Consider the following 24,866-nt stretch of genomic DNA (forward strand, 5'->3'; position numbering starts at 1 on the left):
GGTGAGATGCTGTTGTTGCTCTGTCCCTAAATCCGGTTCTTCCTTGTGCTCTGACATAGGTGATCTGGCCAAAGGTGCTGATGAGGAGTTCGGTGGAGACCGGGCTTCTCTATACATGAGATAGTGGACCACAGTTCTCCAAATAGGCCCAGAGTGGCTTATAACAGGAATGGAACTGACCTGTTTTGTATTGGCCAGATCAGTGGCCAGTCCTTACGAGACACTGGTGGCTGAGCCCTGTAAGGAAAGCTGCAGTCTCTCTGCAGTGTCCACCTAACCTCAGAGAAGAGGATTTTCTGTTCGAAGAGGAGAACAACATTTACCTTGGTGATGGTAAGGAGGAATACACCTCCTTTAGGGGCAATCACCAATGTATATGGTGTTTATGCCCTACCATGGGAGCATGAGGAGGCACAGAACGCATGTATGGCCCAGATGGACACTAAGATTAAAAAAAAATAAAAATCAAATCTTGCATGCACTTACAGTGGGATCTACACTCACACATACTTGAAGTTTTACTTTTTAATTTCTAGGAAGATATTTCACCCAGTGCAGAGTGAAAACAAATCACAAATATTTTTTTTAACTACATGTCGCCATCCCTTTGCAGGCAGGCAAACCAGATTATCTGCAATTGCAGAATCTGAAAATATTCCAATACCACATACTCCAACTGATTGCATTGAATTTTCCTGTTAAAATGCTGTTTGTTCTCGTATCCAATTAGAAGTTGTATAAACAAACAACCTGCATATAAGTTATGAATTACTGTTACTTTGCTACATACATTTCTCTGCTAGCTTTAAAAAAATTGTTTTCATGGCAAATAAATGGAACACTGATATCTTGATTCTTCCTTCTCTGGGGAAATTATTTAACACATTTAATAAATTCACAAATATGAAAAGCCTTTTAGGATGAAATCTTGGCCGTACTGAAGTAAATGAGCAAAACTTCTCAACAACCAGGATTACATACACAGACAGCATACTAGTGACCACATTATAGAATGATATTTGAAGCAACAGTATCTTTGTTATTTCTAAACCAAATTTCTTCAAACATGTCAAAGCTCCTTAACTTCACTAAAGACTAAATTCAGGGCAAGTATAATATTTGAAAGTTAAACAATTTTGAAATCCGAGCATATACACACAAAATAGCTACAAATGTCAAGATATGCATAAACAGAATTCTTTTTATTCTATTAAAATTCACCTTTGAAATTGAAACACATGAAAAATTTCAGGCCAGAAGTTATTTTCAGAGACTACTATAAGCAGTTGAAAATAAACACAAACTAGATTATTCCACAACTAGAGAAACTACCACAGTGCTGTAAGTCTCATTCAAAATTGTGTGAAACAACTTGTGATCATATCAGATCACCTTCAGTCCTGTTGAAATAAAGTGCTGGATGTCAGAGCATCTTATACTTCCCTGTCTGACACACACAGATCCACCTTTTGCACATCTGAATCCAAGCGGACGAGCAAGCAGAAAAGCAAAAAAATAATAAGCCACGGAGAGAGCTCCAGATTAGATGACTGTTAGAACAAAGCAGGATTTTGTTGGGGTTCTCCATTTCTGGGCAGTGTCAGTTGCTTGTTCATCAGGGTCAAATCTAAGCATTGTTTTCTCCTCCAGTGAAAAAAGATAAACTGCTGTCTTTCATCAGGTAAACTGTATAAACACACTTAAGGCTAATAGCCAGTGCTCTGAATACTGAACGAATAGGCAGATGTGCTTTCAAAGATTAAAAATTCTTTTTCAAAATTGCTTTCTCTCTTGAGTTTTTAAGAAAAGGGTTATTGATGCTTCATGTGAAAAATCACTCTTTAGCGAGCTGGGTAAAGAGAAAGATTCCAGTGATGTCAAAAGGTACTTGAAAAGACACTTTAAAACAGGAGTCTCAAATTCAAATGACCACGAGGGCCACATGAGGACTAGCACATTGGCCCGAGGGCCGCACCACTGACCACGCCCACCCTGCTGCCCTGGCCCTGCCCCCACTCCACCCCTTCTATGAGGCCCCACCCCTGCCCTGCCTCTTCCCACCCCTTCCCTGCCCCCATTTCAACCCCTTCCCTGAAATGTTAAGTAAGATGAACAACAAAAAGCACTTATCTTGGTGGAAGAGGATTTATTTATCCATTACTGTGTGTGCATGACACTCTAAAGACAAAAATGACAAGCCCAGCACCAATCTGCTTGTAGACAACACTATAAATTATGACAAACAATGGAAATGGGAGAGGCTACAAAAATATAATATGGTTGAGTTGGTCTACTATACAGGCAGCTTGACGGTTCTGTATTTATTATTTTTTCATATTTTTATTTGCAGTTGCTAAATGAAGATTTAAAACAACAAAAAAAGAGTTCCTTTAAAATAAAATCCGAGAGTGCTGAAGGAATTGGCGGCTGTGATTGCAGAGCCATTGGCCATTATCTTTGAAAACTCGTGGCGAACCGGGGAAGTCCCGGATGACTGGAAAAAGGCTAATGTAGTGCCAATCTTTAAAAAAGGGAAGGAGGAGGATCCTGGGAACTACAGGCCAGTCAGCCTCACCTCAGTCCCTGGAAAAATCATGGAGCAGGTCCTCAAAGAATCAATCCTGAAGCACTTGCATGAGAGGAAAGTGATCAGGAACAGCCAGCATGGATTCACCAAGGGAAGGTCATGCCTGACTAATCTAATCGCCTTTTATGATGAGATTACTGGTTCTGTGGATGAAGGGAAAGCAGTGGATGTATTGTTTCTTGACTTTAGCAAAGCTTTTGACACGGTCTCCCACAGTATTCTTGTCAGCAAGTTAAGGAAGTATGGGCTGGATGAATGCACTATAAGGTGGGTAGAAAGCTGGCTAGATTGTCGGGCTCAACGGGTAGTGATCAATGGCTCCATGTCTAGTTGGCAGCCGGTATCAAGTGGAGTGCCCCAAGGGTCCTGGGGTCGGTTTTGTTCAATATCTTCATAAATGATCTGGAGGATGGTGTGGATTGCACTCTCAGCAAATTTGTGGATGATACTAAACTGGGAGGAGTGGTAGATACGCTGGAGGGGAGGGATAGGATACAGAAGGACCTAGACAAATTGGAGGATTGGGCCAAAAGAAATCTGATGAGGTTCAATAAGGATAAGTGCAGGGTCCTGCACTTAGGACGGAAGAACCCAATGCACAGCTACAGACTAGGGACCGAATGGCTAGGCAGCAGTTCTGCGGAAAAGGACCTAGGGGTGACAGTGGACGAGAAGCTGGATATGAGTCAGCAGTGTGCCCTTGTTGCCAAGAAGGCCAATGGCATTTTGGGATGTATAAGTAGGGGCATAGCGAGCAGATCGAGGGACGTGATCGTTCCCCTCTATTCGACATTGGTGAGGCCTCATCTGGAGTACTGTGTCCAGTTTTGGGCCCCAAACTTCAAGAAGGATGTGGATAAATTGGAGAGAGTCCAGCGAAGGGCAACAAAAATGATTAGGGGTCTGGAACACATGACTTATGAGGAGAGGCTGAGGGAGCTGGGATTGTTTAGCCTGCAGAAGAGAAGAATGAGGGGGGATTTGATAGCTGCTTTCAACTACCTGAAAGGGGGTTCCAAAGAGGATGGCTCTAAACTGTTCTCAATGGTAGCAGATGACAGAACGAGGAGTAATGGTCTCAAGTTGCAGTGGGGGAGGTTTAGATTGGATATTAGGAAAAACTTTTTCACTAAGAGGGTGGTGAAACACTGGAATGCGTTACCTAGGGAGGTGGTAGAATCTCCTTCCTTAGAGGTTTTTAAGGTCAGGCTTGACAAAGCTCTGGCTGGGATGATTTAACTGGGAATTGGTCCTGCTTCGAGCAGGGGGTTGGACTAGATGACCTTCTGGGGTCCCTTTCAACCCTGATATTCTATGATTCTATGATTCTATGAAAATAGAAGGCATAAAGAGACCTCAGGATGCACTTTTAGAACCAGGAGTTCAAATATGTATTTGTCCATTTGTTTACTGAAAAAAAACCTTGGCGAGTTCCATGAGATTAATTACCTATTAGCCACTTTATTATGTTATTTACAAATACAGTAATTTAAACTAGTAATAGGGTGTGGTTTCACAGAAGCATTAAAAAGCTATGGAATTCCTGAATTCAGACTGCACGTGCAGCCTTCATTCTACTCTGGTCTGGGTACGCATTATAACACCCTCAATGGAATGATTACAGACTGTCAGGTAATCCAGTATCATTCCATTTTTTCTATCACTTTAAATGCACAAATGTAACAACCTGTAGTATTCGGTGTTAGACAGTCATTGATTGTTATTTACAGTATACGAAAAATACACAGTACATGCATTTTACCTACCAAAATTGCACTTAACATCTAACTTAAAACGTACTGGTATTATGACAATGCAAGAGTCGTCTTTTGTCTCTTCCTTTATGTAACTCTCCCACACTGCATTGTTCCATTGTGTGTGCCTGGTGAGCTGTAGTGTGAAATGGGAGTGCTATGTAGAGGGAAAAAGGGAAATAACTTAACAGTGTTGCCAACTCTCATGATTTTATTGTTAGTCTCACAATATTTGATGTTTTACGTAAAGACCCAAATCCAGAAGCCGAGTCATCACACAAGACCCTCAGCTTCCATTAAAAAAATGTTTCTAGCTCTCGTGGTTGCAAAGAAAAGCCTGAAAATGCAATGTGAGCATACACTAAAGGCTCAGAAACCAAAAGGCAAATAAAAAGAACCCATTCATTTTTTAACAAAATCCCTTGATTTTAAAGCCAATCTCATGATTTTGTGGGTTCTGACTCACAATTTTTCTATGTTTGGGCTTGGCAATGCTGCTTAAGGCACACAATAAAGAAGGGGAAGCAGCAAAGGGCAAGACAATAAGTGGGAATACATGATAAAACAAAGAAGCTATGAAGAATTAGGCTGGAAAAAACACAAAATCAAAAAACATTCAAACAAAATAACTAGTAGCTTTCCCATTATATAAGGGTGAGATAAATAAAATGGAAATAAAAAGAAAAGGAATAGAACAGGAAAAAACATCAAATCATAGCACAAGAAAGGAGTGCACTATTCTCTGAGCACTGTAACTTTTTTTCTCATTAATATGAGCAAGTCACTGAAATCCCATTCAGTGCTGAAAAACTGACCTGTAGGCCATTAGTATATTTTCCATTTGCCCTTCCTAACATGCCTCAAACCTGGTCTGACCTGGGAGAGCTACTTTTAGGTTTGAGAGACATCATTTCAATGTCCAAGACCATTCAGTCCCTGACTTCTTTCCTAAAACTGCCATGATTGTGAAGAATGTCAGCTTTCATGCAGTGGACGCTTATCTACAGGAACTGGACTGAGATCATCAGCTCCTTTCATTTTGGTCAAATGAAGAAACATTATATGGATGACTTCCACGTCCTTAGCTATGTGGGTAACAGAGAGCTAAAAATGAAAGACTCCATACCCTAATAGCAAATCCCTGAACTAATCAGTTCTTTGACTAATATTCTGAAAGGGAATATTTCCAAACTTTCAACTAGCTATAGACAAAGGGGTATAGATTTAAGAAGTTTCAACATTTAGAACATTTGGCCCAAATTCATCCTTGGTTTATTTCCTCTAAAGTGTTAAACCTATAATAATTAACTTTTTCTAGTCATTTTATTTTACACAAACAAAATTATACACATTCGCTATCAGTAAAGACACTGGGATTTATGTAGGGTAGTACAGTTTATATCTTCCACATTCATGTAATTTATAGTATTACATTAAAGCAGAGATTCACAAACTTTACTGGGTGGAAGACATCTAAATAGAGAGATTGTCTCATGGGTTATGTCTACACTGCAATGAGACACCTGCAGCTGACCTGAGCCTGAATGTCTACACCGCAATTAAGCAATGCCTTAGCCCCATGAGCCCGAGTCATCTAGCACGAGCAACCGTGGATTTTTAATTGCAGTGTAGACTTACCCACAGACACCTATCCTTCCATTTGCAATCAGATGACATCACTTCAGCAACTTCAGCAATTGCTTACAGGTACAATTATTTTATGTGTTTTTAGTGCAATTTGGAAGTTGAAAACAAGGACCAGAGCCAGCATCATGTGCCAACCAGCTATCCGTGCACCATCCTCACCAAGTGATCCAGAGACACAAGCAATCTACAGATCACAGTTTAAGAATTATCTAAGGCACCAAAGAAATCAAATATACACTATAGTGCATAAAAATAAGGAGTGAGGGGAAATATATAAGTACTAATTTACCATCCCCTACAGCTCAATAAAACAAATAAATAGGCCTGACAATGAAATAGCATTTGCTGGCTGAAGGCCTGAATAGCTCAGAGAGCTGGTAATTGAATACAGAGAATAATGGAATACAGAGAAGTTGCAAGTTCTAACACAATCCAGGTCAACAGCAAACAAAAAAATACCATCTGATTGCTGTACGATGCTGTAGAGCGGTGACCTGAAGGGCTTAAAACAGCCCAGGAGAGGGCACTGGCTGGGAGCAAGCAGTTCCGAGGCTGATTGGGGAAGCAGGCTCAGCTGTGGCCACACCACAATCAGGGCTCAGCTGGCCCTTATATGAGGGCAGTGGGCCAGGAGCAGACAGTCTCCTCTAGCTGTGGAGCGTACCAGAGTACCTGAGGTGGAGCAGGGCTGGGGGAAGGCCAGAGGAGCTGCGGAGCTCCGGCCTGGAAACCCCCCAGGCTGGAGGCCTAGTGTAAGGCTGGATGGGTACTGAGGTTGCAGGGGGCAGCCCAAAGGTAGGCAGAGGCAGCAGGTCCAAACCCGCCCTTGCCTGTGATGATTGGCTTATACACTGCATTCCACCCCGTGTGCGGGGGCTCAATGGTGACTGGCAGTAGCCAAAGACTGAGGCGAGGTAGGGATAGTGGGTGTGTATTCCCCGGGGAGGGGAGACCCACAGACTGTGGAGGTACTGCCAGGGGGAAGCACCCTGGGTAAGAGGGGCACCAGGGTCCGGGAGGGACATGGGGGCCAGCAGCAAGCAGGACACCGGCCTGCACAGGGTGCTCCGGAGGCTGGAAGAGCTAATTCCCTGAGAGACCAGCAGGAGGTGCCACAGGGGTGAGTCGCCACCCCGCTACAGGTGCTTATATGAAATAAGTTTATGAACACATCAACAAGAAAAGCCCATCCATTAGCAAAACTGGAAATCTTGTTAGCAGTCCCAACAGACAGGCCAAGAGCTGAATAAGCCTAGAGAAAAAGCTATTTGTTTCAAATCCTTCCAAGTTGGGTCACAATGTGAGGAAACTTGCAGTGCTACTTTCCACAGTGTACCTGTTCTGTGAATAGAGGACTTCAGTCTCTAAAGCTGTTATAATGTGGTGCTTTTCTGAAGCCTTAATATTTCAAATGGAAAAACAAAAAAACAGATGTTTTTCACAAAGGGCTTCACTTGTGTCATATTAGAAAAAGACAACTCTTATCTCCCTCACTTGCCATAGTAATAATTTCTATCATTAAAATGATAAAAGGACTAATGTGATCCTTGGATGTACAAACAGGAGAATACTGAGTACGAGTGGAGAGGTTTTATTAGCTTTGTATTTGGCACTGGTGTGACCACTAATGGAATATTATGTCCAGTTCTGATGTCCACACATCAAGAAGGATGTTGAAAAATTGGAGAGAATCCAAAGAACTGCCATGACCACATAGGCAGGGGAAGTAAGGGTGCGGGGGGTACTGCAGCACCCCCAGGTTTAATGCGGGGCTGCTAGCCCCGCTCCCCAGCCGCTGGCTCCACACATAAAACCTGGGGGTGCTTCCTGTGCCTATGACCTGCTCCCGGCCCTCTGCCCGCATTCCATTCCCCAACCCCTCACCTCACCTGGGGCTCTGGTCCCGGCTGCTGGCCCACTCCCTGGCTGCTGAACCTGTGCCTGGGACACACTCCCAGCCCCACGTCCCAGCCCCACGACTGGGGCCCGCACCTGGCTCCCAGAGCCCCGCGGCTGGGGTTCTGCTCTTTGCCCTGCGCGTTTGGTCCCAGCTGCCGGTTCCTGCCTAAGGCTCCACTCCTGGCCCCAAGCTGTGGCCTCAGCCCCCTTACCGCTATCCAGGTCTCCCCCTCCCAGAGATACAGCCTTGCTTCCAGCCTCAGTGGGGTGGGGAGCGGACAGGGATAAGCAGGCTGGCTTTCAGCACCCCCACTACTAAAAATGTCCCAGCGCCACTGCATGACCATGATTAATGGATGGGAAAACATGCCTTATAACGAAAGACTCACGGAACTCAATCTGTTTACTTAACAAAGAGAAGGTTAAGGAGTGACCTGATCAATGTCTGTGAGTACCGACATGGGTATCAGGGTCCTAGCCTGCATCAATCTAATGAGTGAAGTTGACCCTGACAGACGCTGTCTGATTGATTGTGCCACCTGGTTAGTTGACGAACTCAGCAGGCTGATACTTCCGCTCAGCAGCAGCTACAGTTCAGTGGCTCCTCATCCCATTCCTAGCCCGCAGCTGTGCTTGGTCCGGTTTCTGCTGTCTCCAGCCTTGCTCCTTCTATACCCCTACCTGTACCTGCTCCTGCTCCAGCCTTTTCCTGACTCCGACCCTCGGCTACACCTTCTGACTGAGATGCTGGTTAACCCTTCAGCTTAGGCTTTGGTTTCTGACTTCCAGCTCCAATCCTCTGCTACACCTTCTGACTGTGAACCCAGTTAACCCTTTGGCTCAGCTCAAATTGGTAGGTCAGACTCTTGCTCTCACCACTAGGCAAGACCACCACTGCTGATAGTTTGAGCAGTTCAAAAGATTGAACAAGGGTGAATAAGGTGCCGGACTGCCTTTCAGATGAATTTCTCAGAGGCAGGTGTGCCTTTGCCGGGCATTGAGAGAATCACGAAGACCCTACAGCCCAGATTATGGCCTTGCATGTACAAACAGCAGCCCTACAGACTCAAGCCATCCTACCCATATCTGCTGCCCCGACTTCTAGAGAGACAGAGATTCCAATGCTGGATACGTTTGATAGGGACTGGAGCAAGTTCCGCTTTTCCATGACCCAGTGTTGGCTCTTTTTTATTGTTCAGTCCCAATCATTCTCCACTGGCCAAACCCAAGTAGGGCTTCTTATTAGTCTGCTAACTGGACAGGCACTGGCCTGGGCATCTCCCTTCTTGGAGAGCACTAGCCCCTCTTCTGGGCAAGCTCAAAGACTTCATCCAAGCCATGGTGATTGTGTTTGATGATCAAATTGCACATGGTCTACTGAGAGTACATTAGTTCATGTGATCTGTGCTGCCAAAGCAAGTGCCCATGTGCCAAACTACTCTGTCTTCTCCAGCCTTTGCCTATCCTGCCTTGATCCTGGTCCTTGGCATCCTTGAATTTCATTGTAGAGTTACTTTGCTCCCAGGGGTACACAGTCATCCTTGTCACCATTGATCTCCTCATTAAGATGGTGCAATTTATTTCCATTTGCTCCCTCCCAACCCCCCCAAGAAACAGTCCACCTTTTTCTAGATCATGTTTTTACTTCCATGGGCTGCCCACCATACTAGTCTCAGATGGAGATTCACAATTCACTTCCCACTTTTGATACCAACTCACAAACTTTTAGGAACTGCTTACCTACTCAGCCTATCACCGACAAACCAACCGGCAGAGAGAGCAAGTGAACCAAGCCCTCGAACAATGCCTCCACTGCTTTCTCAATTATTGTCAGGATAACTAGCTGGTCGTCCTCCAATATGCAGAATTTGTGTACAATTCTGCCCATGCATCCTTTCTACACAAAGTAGGGTTTCCACCATCGCCTTCATTCAGCTGCACCTACAGACTCCCAACTCCCTATCACAGCAAGTCTAGTTGCCCACCTTCACTGGGTCCACCAAGAGCTTACTGAACGCCTGGAAGTCACCCAGGAGGCCTAAAAATGTCATGCTGACCAAAACCAGCGAGCCATATAGACCCTGTCTGTAGGAGAAAAAGTCTGGTTGTCCTCCAAACACCGCAAAAACTCACCTGCCCCTCAGCCAAATTGGACCACCAGTATCTAGGCCAATTTAAGATCTTGGAGCCAATTGACCCTGTAGCATTTAGGCTCCAGTTGCTGGAATCCTTGAAAGTCCACCCAGTTTCCCATATTTCCTGTTTGAAACCTCACATGAATAATTACTTTCCCAGTCACTCAGCTTTACTGCCACCTCCCATAGATGTCCAGGGCCAAGAAGCATATGAGGTCTGGGAACTCTTTGACTCCACACAAGTTTGAGGCAAACTCTTATTATCTGGTGGAGTGGGAGGGCTATGAACTGGAAGCGCAATCATGGAAACCAGTAGAAAACATTGGTGTTCCACAACTAGAACATGCCTTCCATCAGAAACACCCCCTGAAACCTGGTCCCATGGACTCTAGTAGGTCCCCTTGAAGGGGAGGTGCCAGGACTGATAGGGTCTAGCCTGACTTCTGACTCCCAGTTCTGACCCTCCACTATGCCTTCTGACTGCGACTCTGGTTATCCTTTGGCTCGGCTCTAATGGATAGGCCACATTCTTGCTCCCACCACTACACCAGACTGCCCATGGCCTTGGGGAACAGAAATTTGATAATAGAGGAATCTTCAATCTACCAAATAAAAGTATAAGAAGCTGGACAAATTCAGACTAGAACAAAGGTGCAAATTTATAACAGTGAGTGTAATTAATCATTGGAACAACTTACCAAGTGTCGTGGTGGCTTCATATTCACTGGAAATTTTTAATGTAAGATTGAATGTTTTTCTAAAAGACACGCTCTAGTTCAAAACACGAATTAATTCAGGGAATTAATACTTGAAACACTAATTAATTCAGGGAAGTCGTATGATCTGTGTTGTGCAGGAGGTCAGACTAGACAATCACAATAGTCCCATCTGGTTTTAAAAATCTATGACTCTATAAAATCTGAAATTTTGACATTTGATGTTGCTAGATCCTCAGTTATCACTTTTGTTAATGAGCTAAAAATCTTTCCTCCCAAGAGATTTTACTGGGATTAGTGTATCCAAGTGACAAAGTAAATGCAGGGAGTTGAGAGCAACAGTTTAGCTAAGTAGAAATTGCCTAAACAAATGGAGCAAGACATATTGGAATCACAGATGAGTAAAAAGCTTAGCAAATGAAATAAAAAGAACAAATGCAGAACTAAATCTATGCAGCATACTCCTAACTACCTTATCTCAAAGGAACAAAAAAAATACACAACTAAATGAGGTATGCGAACAACATCTGAGTGAACATAGTCGCTTGCTTTCTCTCTCAAACTGCATCCGATAAAGTGAGCTGTAGCTCATGAAAGCTTATGCTCAAATAAATTTGTTAGTCTCTAAGGTGCCACAAGTACTCCTTTTCTTTTCTCTCAAACTGGAGATTCACAATGGAAGGTCAGATTTCTGGCAAGAACGTGGCTGAAAAGTAAGGTAAATATTCTTGTAGCAGACATCTTTCTTTCGTTCCCCCTCCTCCTTTTATTTATTTTTAATCATAACTTCTACTGAGTATGGCTCGTGCAAATGAAGGGATCATTTCTCCCAATACCACTCATTAGAAATTCCACCATTTGTGGGTTGCAATTCAAAACACAGTTCAGAATCAGTTTTCTGTCATTTGAGGAGGAGTCTATAGTCAGTCTACACATCATGGTCGAAATCCTTCTGTGCTTTCTCATGAGGAACGTACACTGTCAGCAACTAGCATGCTCCAGATTGCACCATCCAGCACAGAAAACTGCTTTTATGAAACCTCCCCTTTTGTAGCAATTAGCAACCAAAGGAGCTGTTACAGTGTTAACAGGGATGCTGCTGCTTAAAGACAGCTATGATTCCTTGGTTCATTCACTATATCAACAAAGTTATGTTCACCGATAGAAGAATAATTATGGCTAGTCTGCACAACCAACACTTCAGAATAGTCACACAACCTAAGAAATTTTCTCTTATTATACTATATTTTCTTGTGTAACATTTTGTAAAACGGCATTTATTCTGTGTCTATCCTGCCATCCATTCCTTTTCCCTTTTTTTCGCATCATCTGGTACAAGCAGCATTTTCATATTTTAAAAAACAATCTGTATTCTTTCCCTCAATGGAGATATAATGCATTTTTTCCAATACCATGCTTATGTGCTCCCTCTCCCCCGCCCCAGTAGTGGTGCGCTCTTTCTTTGCATCAGGAGCTTCTTGATACCGCAGAGGTTTTCCGATAGAAGCGCCTATCTGTAAAGGTACTTACATAGCCCTAGTCACCACAGTATCAGAGCAACTCACAGTCACTAATGGATTTTATTCACATGACAGTCCTGTGAGGTAGGGAAACATCCCCATTTTATAGATGCAACAGAGCAACTCAGGACAGAAGCAGGAATAAAACCCATGTTTCCTGACTCCCGGTTCTATGCTCTGGTAACCCACCAGATAACATTGCCTTTTGCCATCTTCTGTTGTGTTTCTTTTTGTTTTACCCGTGTTCCTTTCTTTTTATGCTTAGGATAAGTTGTAACTAGTGACAAAAGAAAGATAGTAATATTACAGATTTTTCTTGATTTTTCATGGTAATGAAAACAAGACTACTTAGTTCTTCTATAGTAAAGTTATCATGCCAGCAATGATAAAAAACAGTTCAGTAATATTCTCAAAAGTTAACTGATAAAGAAACTGTTCCACTGTCCTAATTCACAGTCCCTTCTGCAACAGTGATGGACAGTTACTACTCCCTTGGATCCAGTCACAAACACCTTCCCCTCCCCCAAACCTGCCTGAAAGGAGGACCTGTGGAATGCCCTTCAGACATAGTCAACCCTCCAACAAACAGTCCCCCCACCCCCATCCCTCCCAAACCCCAAATCCAACAACCAAGAAAACTGGTAAGACTGAACATTTAGAAAGTAAGTTTTATTGTAATCAGGACAATAAAGGAATTTTCACCACCCTCCACTATTGTTTCCTTCTTACTTTATGTGACATTTTTCTTTTTCCTTCTTTTTGTTCCTTCTTCCTCCATCCTCTTTCCCTGCTCTGTGAGCTTTTACCATATTTTTGTGCCCTTTTGGCCATCCTGCTTAGTTTTATACCTTTATGCTCTTTACTTTGGAGGTTTTTGTATTAAAAAAAATTCTTTACCGGGCAGCATAGTATTAGTAGCAAATTATATAACGAAGAACTGCAAGGGAAAATTGATAAGCAATCTCGTCCATTTCCCTTACCAGCCCTTCCAAGGATAAAGTTCTTTGGCACAGCATGAACAAGGAAACTCACTGGAACTTATCGGTTTCGCTCTGCATGAATCTCTGGAGTGTGGAATACAAATGGAAAATGACTAGGATCGTGTGATAGTTTTCCTCTGCAGCAAGCGCCTTTCGCACAGAGACAGCTTTAAAGGGAACAGTCAGCTCTGTGTATGAAGCTGCGCTGATATCTGTTTGGGTGGCCAGAGTGCGTAAGTATCAAAATAGCCAGAACACAGCAGGCAGCAGTCTATACAAGTCTAGGAATTGCCGTTTGAGCAGCATTGCTCCAAGGCCTTCCTCAAACCAGCAGTTTACAGTCCCACTCCTCCCCCACACAATAATTTTTAATAGAAGATTTTCACAAAGTGCTGAGTAGCTCTCATCTGTAAGCTTGTATTTTAGGATATTTTTAAAAAGCAAGTATTTTTGTGTCAAGATATTTTCTTGTTAAATTTCTTTTGTCAACAAACAGTTAAATCAGACTACAGACATTTCATCCTGTAGACTGTCTAGATATTATATGCCCCCCCCCTTTTTTTTTAAAGGCAGGAAAAGGAGACAAACATGGTATATTGTAAGCTTAAAAGTCTATTCAGGGAAACTTGTAGCTTCATTTCATGTTTGGATGAGAACTCACAGACTTCTGCTTTTAAATGCATGATCTTAGAGATCTATATCTACCACACAAGTAAACAAAAAACTATTTGCACCAAAAAAAAAAATCAAATAATTTATTTGGTGTTTCTCCTTTGAATGTGCTAGATAATTTCATAACACACACCACCAATTGGCACAAATGCTCCTTGCAATTCCATGAAGTAATGATTGCTGTTTAGATTTCATTACTTTACTGAAAAAAGGTGTGACAACATCAAGAAATTACTAATTTTAGTTTTTCCCATTCATACAGCAAACTCCAAATGTCACCTCACAGAAAATGAAACACTAAAGCGTGCTCTCTTTTTCTACCAAGGAAGAGGAACTTTAGCTGTACTAAATTATTTTGGAGAAAAAAAATGGATTTTTGGTTAGTAAGCAAACACTTGAAATGGCTACACATCCTAGACAGATGGTGTAACAGTTACTGCTTATGTGAAATGCCAAGTTACATTATTCTTTAGAGTAAAGTACTGGAAAACAAGTAGTATAAAAATTGAAAACATCTGTGTAAGTTTAATGGCCAAATTGACCGAAGGGGAAAAAATTACAGCAAAACAGTTCCAGGACAGACTATGTCTTCACAGAGTAATTCCTTATTTTAATATCTTCCTCTTTAACAGAGCTGGAGTTCCCATCTGCTCAAGATCCTGACTAATACAAAATAGTTTATTTTCGTATACACAATTTTTGTCCACTATGGAAAGAACCCTCCTACCAAACATCTGTGCTCTACAAAGTATAAGTTGCAATATAGTATTAGATGGTTAAAAACAAAAAAAAAAAGCTTGTTTAAAAAGAAATACCTCCTCTCCCATTGTGAAGTAAAGCTGCCTTTCTACAGTTAGAAGTGTCCAAGAAGAGCATCGGAGTTCTCCCACTTCCCTATAATAGCTAAACTCACAAGTCTAAAAGACCAAGCCTAAAACTGAGTCACATTTAGGGCCCTCTGAGCTTTGAGGAAAACAAAGCTTGCATTTGTTTATTTCACAGGAAGCCTGGAACTTTTTCGTAGTTTTGCTTACTTTGGGGTAGAGGTTTCCTCGCCTTTCCAGACAGAAAACTCAGCTTCACTGGCTTCATGTATATGACAGCCAGAAAAGGCAACATAAGCAGTAATATGCAAAAAAAATTCGTAAACAGCTCAGACAGAAAATCTTTTAACATATAAATCATATAATTAAACTGAAAAATTATTCTGGTCTTTGTCACATTCCAACTACCCAATTTTTTCACCAATTCAAAAGCTAGGAGCTAAAATTCCACGTGATTTACTACTTTTTTTAAAAGCTGAAATATCACCATGAATCCTCTCTTCCACAACAAAAGTATAAAATCTTTACACTTCCATGTCCCATATAAAGACATTCATGCAAATGTGTAAGAATGATCAGAAATGGAAAACAATAATATGGATACCAAAGAATAAATCAGAGGAGGCCATACCTCTCTCTTTTATTTGAGCTATACCGTGTGTTTACCAAGCTTCAAGACATTCTGCAAAATTCCACCATTAATACCAAAACAACAAAATTTAGGCATAAGGACATGAAACAAAATACCTTAACAAATGAAAACAGGAATTTTGAAAGAAGATCATAAATTATCTAGTCAGGACAGTGAAGCAGACATACCTACTGCTGGGAAATGTGCCACAGTACTTTTTTAATGACCAGAAATGATCACGAGGTTGGTTTTACCTCTCATGTAGGAGACAAACCCTCTGACTCTTTGACAGCATCTCTATAAGCACAGTAACCACCCTAGCACCACGCTGTGGAACAGGTTTGGTAATGGCTCAGATGGCAGTATGCAACCTGAGTCATCAAAACCACTTCCTGAAGAAGATGTTAATTTCAAACTTACACTGAACAAATTCTTTTAAACTCATAATGAAATATAGCCTTTTCAGTTGTACAGAATATAAAGTTGGGGTTCTTTTTTAAAAAAGCCTAAAACACATTTTAATTATATAAACCACAATCAATTGTATTTTTTAAAATCCTCTGCTAAAGATATTTTTAAAAAAGCCAAATTTACAGATTCAGAAAAAAAATCCATTGATTAATTCAAACTGATAGAAAATTATGACTGTACAAAGTCTCATTTCAGTTGCTTGATACAGTTCAGTTTGCTTTATGTAACATGAAAATTATTTAATCAGAAATCTCCTTAATACCTCAACGAATATGAAGGTTACATATGCAACATTAAAGCTGAATTAAACTCGTTATTTTATTATTTGTGCCAAGCTATTTGCTATCTTTACTTCCCATGTTCATGTATGCAAAGAGTACCAAATGTTTGCTTATTAAAACCTTCCTGAGCTTTAAAAAGGCTACCTACCAACCCCAACCCCCCGCCCCCAAAACAAACAGTTCCAATGTATAATTAAGGATCACCAGCATAAAGGTTAAATTCTCAAACAAAAGCAAACAAAATAGAAACAGAAAAGAAAAACTCATTTCAAGTAAATCTACATGCTAGAAATTTCACAATATGATTTATAAACTGCCACAAGTGCCAAAACAAGCGTTTGAAAGCACTGAGTTTCGAATGTAGGATTTTACGAAGTTGTAACAGTTCATCCTTGTCTGCAATGATCAGGTAAATCACCCTAGGATCTTGCTAGGAAAAAAAAATACAATTGTTTCTTTGATGTAGACAAAGTCTCAGGAACCAACTTTGCTTATGATCACTATATTAGTTATTAGGGTTTATTTCAAGTAGGTTTTACTGCTATTTTACATGTTGTGTTGTATCACACTGTCAGCCAGTTATCTGGGAGCTCATCAGATAGAAAGTAAAATCATTCTACATTTTAGATACATACCAAGGAGCACTGGTATTTATCAAAGCATGTTCACTGTACTGGAGTTGAAACCTGTGGGGAATGGAGAGAAGCAGAGCAGCTGCCTCTTTCTAGAAATTCACTATCACATTAATTCATGTCTCCACAGAAAATCTCTGAAACTCAGCGATATGGAAATCAGCTTCACTTTTGCCTAAATAAAGCACGGTGATTTCTTGGGAATGATCCATCCCGAAATGCTTCTACTTTTTTGTTTCCAGGCCGAAACATTTTGAGATTTCATAGATTTTGTTTTTCAGGGTACACCACCAAAGCAGAAGTCCATGGCTCCCAACCAGGAATCAAAACCAGACTCTCCATAGTATTGCTACTAACATCACCTAGCTGTTATATAGTCTTTTCACCAGTAGATCTCATGCAGTTTTCAAGTAGCTCACGTAGGCAAAAGGAATCTAAAATCAACTGTTTCCTCCATATGGACAATGCTTTCCTTCACTTTGGTATGTGATGTATGTGCAAGGCACTGTGGTATAGGCAATGTTAAAGCATCCTATATTTATGTCATTTATACTGCAATAACAGTTTTTAAAAATAACGATCTTAAGTGACACAGAGCATTGTTGTATGGTACTCATTTTTTTTAAATGCCACTTATACAGCTACATGATCTCTGTTAAAACCCAGGGCAAAGCCATTTCACTGACAGCTGGATTATGCCCATTTACCAGAGAGTAGCTTGAACATTTTACAATCCAGAGTGAAATCGTGATATCACAGACACGTTTGGGGAAGGAATATGGAAGATGAAAAGAGACACTGCTCACTGACGCATCACTCTTCAAGAGGGATTCAGCAAAGACTCACTGCCAGTCTGGTTTATCAAATTTGTTCCTCTCTATTAAACTCAGTTTTCCAATTCCTGCTCCATTCCCTTTGTACCTGTTTTCCTGCATGAGATTATGGTTTCACAATCTCATGCAGGTATAGATCTAAACTGTCCTTCATCTGAGAGCTAGCTGTGTTTTACCTATCTCATGAAGACCTGGTGTCATTAATTAGCTTTTATTGCTGTAAATTATTTATAGCAAAAAGGATAAATAATATTCTTGAGAATTTTGTGCGTTACATTTTACAATTTCAAAGTGCTCTTCATAATTTTCAAATGATATCTTTGCAAAAAAAAATTAATCCTACATTGTTAACACTTTACCACTGAAGCACCAATGAACAATGTTCATCACTTAAAATTGCAGTTTTATATTCAGTTAATTATCTCATGGTAGATTAGAGATGAGGAGGCAAGGAATGGTAAAGAAATGGACCAGAATGAGTAGTTTAGTGTCAGAAGAGCTACAGAGGTACAAAAGAGAGGGACCTCATGTTGTGGGCGTTTCATGCATGGAGTGGCTACACTATCATGTCCCTAGCCTACAAAACAATATATGCTACTATTCTTCTCATGTCCCTTATTTTGAGCTTTGGTTCTAACTATTTTTAGCATTCAACTCTGTAACTGCTTTTAGTTCTAATGTCATACCTGGGAAAGTGCAGCAGGGGAGAAGGGTGGCAAAGGGATAAAGAGCAACTAATGTGAAGTGAATTCTCCCTTTCCTTCTGTCTTCACAAAAGAGATGAGTGGAGACAGTTCACCCTGATCATCTAAAATGGGGACTATCAGAAATAATGGTGTTTAAGAAGAGACTTAATAAATACAAGAGTTTTAAAGGAACTAAAAACCAAAGCAGCCTGTCCGCCAACCAAAACATATAAGTTCTTTAAAACAGCAATTCTCTATACATTGCTCTTTATGGTTCTACATGCAGCTCTCACTGCGTAGATGACTGATTAGTGATCCACTCAGTTTAGTTGTATCTCAAGAAGAGATGCACAAAAATGCCAGTCACAGAACCATCTGCCTAATACATTGTGCAGCACAGGGAGCACTGAGCAAACTCAGCAACTCCTATGCTGCTGTTCAGTTACCCTTTATCACACAGAAGAATAAAGAAACAGGAGCAAGTAGTATTCCCTTCCTCCACAACAAGCAAAAATGGAGTTCCTCTTCCTCCCAACAGCCAGCATGAGGTCTACAGGAAGAGGAGGAGGAACTGCCAAGAGGATTTATATGAGAGAGAGAGAGAGAGAGAGAGGATGATGTTTGTGTCAACGTATAATAAACGTGTGCCATGATCAGGCAAATACTGTAATAACATCATATGATTATTTTGTGGAAGACAAGGGGGGGTGAGGCAATATATTTTATTGATAATTTTGTGACATTCTTAGACTCCATTTGATTGAGTGGCTCTCTAAGCTCAGTGGCTCTCAACCTTTCTTACTGTACCCCTTTCAGGAGACTGAGTTGTCTTACGTATTCCCGAGTTTCACCTCACTCAAAAACTACTTGCTTACAAAATCAGACATAGAAATATAAAAGTGTCACAGCACACTATTACTGAAAAAATTGCTTAAATTTCAGTGTGTCGTATATACAGCAGTATAAACCAGTCATTGTCTGTATGAAATTCTAGTTTGTACTGATTTACTTTTAATGTAGCCTGTTGTAAAACTAGGCAACTACCTAGATGAGTGGATGTGCCACTCCGGAAGGCCTCCCGAGAACCACTGCTCTAGCTGTTAAATGTGGGGTGAGTATGGTAAGTGTTATGCAAGCATTTCCTACTTGCAGCCTAGTAACTTGAAGTTACTAAATACAGGAAATAAAGTTTTCTAACTGCAAATATGATGTAATCACATTCCATTAAAAATATTCTTTAAGGAAAATGTGAATACAGAAGAAGGGTGGTCTTGTAATTAAGACACCAGGCTAAGACTAAGGATTTTGGATTAAATTCCTGGCTATGTCGCAGACCTCCTGTCTGACCTTAAACAAACCACTTTTCAGTTCCCCATCTGCAAAATAGGGATAATGATACTTCCTGCCCAGTAAAAAGTGGACTAAGACCTCCTCTCATTTCACAAAAACCATTTAATATCTACCAGATGGACACCTCAAATTTAACTATATTAGATGAGTAACTAAAAAGTGAATGGGTCTATATTTAATTTAATTTATTTATTTATTATTTAATACAGAGCCCGTTTACCAAAAAATTCTGTATCTTTACCAAAAACTACCATATGTAGGCTTGGCAGAATTCAATTTTTTAAATATAATTTTGAAGGACAATATCAAAGTTTATTTTTAAGCTTTTTATTTTTTAATTTTCTCAGTTGTGGAACATTGGAGGATGTCAGACAATTATTTAATGACCGTAGACACTGAGATAAAAAAACTTTCTAACCATTAAAACACAAATTGTCGACATCACATGTCAAAATATGCAAAGTCAATATCCTTAAATAAAAAAGTTCTCAAGCAGCATTTTTTTTACTTTACCAATCTGGACATTTCAATTATATCACTGATGGAAATATTTTTTGTTGGTTTGTGTGTGCACAGAAATCAAAGTGTACCAACATTCACTGATAAAAATCGAATTCTCCCAAGCCTAGTCATATGGTATTTGCAGAGCACTGGAGTCTGTCAATTCCAAGCCATCTGAATCAGACGTGGATAATTGAATACCTTTACAGTTCTGGTTAAGGTCAATATGTGCATATTCACATGTGAATGTGTATATAGTAATCATAAACAAACACTATTTATAACATACAAATACCAACTGTGTATCTAGCTCATCAGAATATCTGCATGCACTGTATTTGTTTTCTTTACCTATATACCTGCTGGAAATGAACTACTAAAAAGAGACATTTTCTAATGTAATAGGAAAAGTTTATGGCCCTAGACCAGGACAGCACTTAACTACATGCTTCATTTTAAGCAGAAACTTAAATCCTATTGACTACAAGTGTATTCCTAAAGAAAGATGCTTTCTTGAATTGGGGCCTACACAAATCCAGTCCTAAACAGCTATCACACTATCAACTTAAAAAGAAAAAAACAAAACAAAAACCTTTCATTATCCCGTTCTGGTGGTAGTAACAATCTCTTTCAACATTTTAAAGCAGCACATATAAATGTTTACGTTGCAGAAGACCCTAATTTGAATTTTACCAAAGATAAGCAGAATTCCAAGCATGCATATGTCTATCAAAACCTCACTGATCAGATTATCCACACACGAGATAAATATAATTGCTTATAAAAGTGAGGGGAAGGATTTTGTGCCTTTTTCACTAGGTATTTCGTTACATACAGAAGGCATGAAAAAAAGCTAAAAAGCTTTTTCCCCCCTGCGTATTAGAAATATTAAGTCTTGTCCTCTTGTGTCTCTGGTTCTCCTGGGAGATTAGAGAATGAATGGACCTCTCTGAGGGCTCAACTGAAAGGGTGAAGGTGGTGTTTGAATCTTTAACAAAAAGAGAGGTTTCAGAGTAGCATCTGTGTTAGTCTGTATCCGCAAAAAGAAAAGGAGTACTTGTGGCACCTTAGAGACTAACAAATTTATTTGAGCATAAGCTTTCATGAGCTACAGCTCACTTCATCGGATGCATGCAGTGGAAAATACAGTAGGGGGATTTTATATACACAGAGAACATGAAACAATGGGTGTTACCATACACACTGTAATGAGTGTGATCAGGTAAGGCGAGCTATTACCAGCAGGAGAGGGAAAAAAAAAACCTTTTGTAGTGATAATCAAGGTGGGCCATTTCCAGCAGTTGATAAGAACATGTGAAGAACAGTAGGGGGGAAAATAAACATGGGGAAATAGTTTTACTTTGTGTAATGACACATCCACTCCCAGTCTTTATTCAAACCTAATTTAATGGTGTCCAGTTTGCAAATTAATTCCAATTTAGCAGTCTCTCAGAGTCTGTTTTTGAAGTTTTTTTGCTGTAATATTGCCACTTTTAGTCTGTAATCGAGTGACCAGAAAGAATGAAGTGTTCTCCGACTGGTTTTTGAAAGTTATAATTCTTGAAGTCTGATTTGTGTCCATTTATTCTTTTACGTAGAGACTGTCCGGTTAGGCCAATGTACATGGCAGAGGGGCATTGCTGGCACATGATGGCATATGTCACATTGGTAGATGTGCAGGTGAACAAGCCTCTGATAGTGTGGCTGATGTGATTAGGCCCTATGATGGTGTCTCCTGAATAGATGTGTGGACACAGTTGGCAACTGGCTTTGTTGCAAGGAAAGGTTCCTGGGTTAGTGTTTTTGTTGTGTGGTGTGTGGTTGCTGGTGAGTATTTGCTTCAGGTTGTCTGTAAGCAAGGACTGGCCTGTCTCCCAAGATCTGTGAGTGTGATGGGTCATCCTTCAGGATAGGTTGTAGACCCTTGATGATGCACTGGAGAGGTTCTAGTTGGGGGCTGAAGGCGACAGCCAGTGGCTTTCTGTTATCTTCTATTTTATTATCACTACAAAAGGTTGTTTTTTTTCTCTCCTGCTGGTAATAGCTCACCTTACCTTAATCACTCTCATTACAGTATGTATGGTAACACCCATTGTTTCATGTTCTCTGTGTATATAAAATCCCCCTACTCTATTTTCCATTGCATGCATCCGATGAAATGAGCTGTAGCTCACGAAAGCTTATGCTCAAATAAATTTGTTAGTCTCTAAGGTGCCACAAGTACTCCTTTTCTTTTAACAAAGAGAGTTCCCCCTCAAAGTATTAATTGGGATCTTCTTTATGTGTCACACAAACAAAAGAAGAGCATAAAACAATTTCCACCCTCTGCAGGTCACCTACAAAAAGTATGGTAGTTTGCACAATGCATTTTTTTAAATGAATATCCAAAGCAGTAAGTTAAAAGTTAAATTCTGTAGGTACTTTTTGAAGTTTCCTTTTTGGCAGCCTGATGGTACAGTGATTTTATTCTGCCATGTTACTTTACATAAGAACCGGGCATTATTATTACTATTTGTGTTGTCATGTGGGTAACCACAGCTCTAATACAGACTCGTCAGTCTTGTTCCCTGCACTGGTAGTTATTTAGAACAAAGACCAGTGGGTGGAGGTGTCAACACAGGAATAAAACCTTCACTGAAATAATATTCTTCCAGGCAATTAAGTAGATGAGTTATTATCAACGTCACAGGAATCTATTTTCCTGCACTTGGCACAACAGGTGACAAAAGGAGTCAGTCAAAGTAAGGAATAGGAAAGAAACCATAAAGCTGTCAGTTCTACCTTATCATAAAGTTGAGTACTTTGGGGACAGAAGTCATGCTCATTTGAAGGACTCCAATGACAACAACGACAGAATTAAGTTACAATATGTACCTTTTCTACTGGTGGAAAGTCATTTTCTACTTCTATTGACCTTGGCCGTAGCTTTATTGGTTTGTCTTTGAAGATATCTCCAAAACCAATCCCCTTGACCTTTTTGGGTTGGATTGCTGCTGCTCCATTGGCTCCTTCTGATTTTGTGCTGCTTGAGTCACCACCATCACTCTCAGAGCCTGTAGCATCTCTTAAACCTGCCAAAAAAGGGGTTGGGGGGAAGAAACGTTAGATATGGAGCTTGACAATATTTTAAAAACAGAGAATGGTGGTCAAAGCAAATAGCAGCTCCTCTCACCCCCAACGCATAGGTAAAATTGATGTCCTTTCTTTATGCCAAGTACTCATTCTAGGGTTTTTTTATTTCATCATTTTCACATACGTCTTAGAACTTCTCCCAATCCACAACATACATACACACACACACACTTCCAATATCAAAATATTATCCCTGAAGAAGGCCACTGCTATACATCAAAATATCATTTTTCCCCAGACACAGATCACTCAAAAGAGAGTCCAAGAAATTAGAATTAATTTCAGTTCTAGTTCAGCTATCATACTTATGGCACTTAAAATTCAGGAGTCAGACCAGATATACTATACTGTATCTGTATGACTCATGTCAAGCCAATTTTGCAGTTAGTATCTAAAGATACATTACCTAAAAGAGAAATACAAAGCTAAAAGCTGTTTAAACAAATTTGCAATCAAATAAGTGGCATAATATTATCCCTGCTGAAGAATTACATTTCTCTGTAGATTAGACAGCCTTGTAAGAAAAGCACACATGCACACCCTCCTCTAGGAATATAATAAATCAAAATTGACATTCCAATTTGCTTTACTACTCTCAATGAACAGGAAAATCCAAACTTACCTGAAAATTTCCTTTCTTCAAGTAATAAGGTCCACAGTTCTATTACAAAAAGAAAAGGAGTACTTGTGGCACCTTAGAGACTAACAAATTTATTTGAGTATATACAATGAGTATTTTAAATTCAGTCTGCTTGCAGTTCAAGGGCAGAACCAGAACTACCAGGAGGGAAGTGTCAGCGTATGCAGATGACACACCACACTATCTATCCTTTACCACACACAACCACACAACTACCATCAAGACAGCCCAGTACTTGGATGAAAGCAGCTCTTGGATAAAGAAGAGCTGGCTGAAGCTGAACCTGAGCAAGACAGCGATGATGCTGGTGCGCAGAGGAGAGTATTTTGAAGAGTTTGGAGCCTCAGTGTGGTTTCTATTGGTAGAAGATAGACACCCATAATTGGTCAATTCAGTCCATAGCTTAGGAGTACTCTTGGATTCTTCGCTAACACTGAGCTCTCACATAGTAGCATCTGCATGTAATGCTTTCCATCTCTGCTTGGCTAGGAAACTCCATCCCATCCTGGTGGATGAACACCTGGCCTTTGTCACCTTTCAGATGGACTACAGCAATGGGCATGAAGCCTTCAGCACTTCGGAAAATCCACTGGCACAGAATGCTGCAGCGCATCTCCTCAGCGACACAGGCTACCATGACCATATCAAACCTGTCCTCCACTCTCTCCACTGGCTTTCCTTTGAATTTCTAATCAAGTTCAAGGTTGCAGCCTTTATCTTCAAATCACTCCCTGGCCTGGGCTCAGGGTATCTAAAAGATCACCCACCTACAAAGCTCTGGGGTGAAGAGTGTTTGACAATTACACTCTGGCACAACAGAACTCTCAACAACAAGAGTAAAGCTCATCTGTGTGGGAGACAGAACATTCTCCGGGGATGTTCCGAGACTGTGGAGTGATCTCTCCCAGGAATTAAGGACCAACACAAACACCACCACTTTCTGCTCCAAATGCAAGGCACATTTCTTTCACCTTG

The 24,866-nt window shown here is 40.6% G+C and overlaps 1 protein-coding gene across 4 annotated transcripts in view; it reads right to left on the bottom strand.

Annotated features, from left to right (window-relative positions):
• Positions 1-24,866, bottom strand: part of SH3KBP1 (SH3 domain containing kinase binding protein 1) — a 336,824-nt gene that overhangs the window by 109,080 nt on the left and 202,878 nt on the right. For 3 of the 4 annotated variants that reach the window (XM_084616743.1, XM_084616745.1, XM_084616744.1), the window contains one exon: positions 22,994-23,190. In XM_084616743.1, the coding sequence (XP_084472869.1) occupies positions 22,994-23,190 (197 nt within the window). Of the gene's footprint in view, positions 1-14,725; positions 14,800-22,993; positions 23,191-24,866 lie in introns of those variants that run through there. The other variant, XM_084616746.1, reaches the window with a different exon arrangement.

Source organism: Lepidochelys olivacea (genome assembly GCF_965140295.1).
Source record: "Lepidochelys olivacea isolate rLepOli2 genome assembly, chromosome: 1".
Lineage (NCBI taxonomy): Eukaryota > Metazoa > Chordata > Testudines > Cheloniidae > Lepidochelys > Lepidochelys olivacea.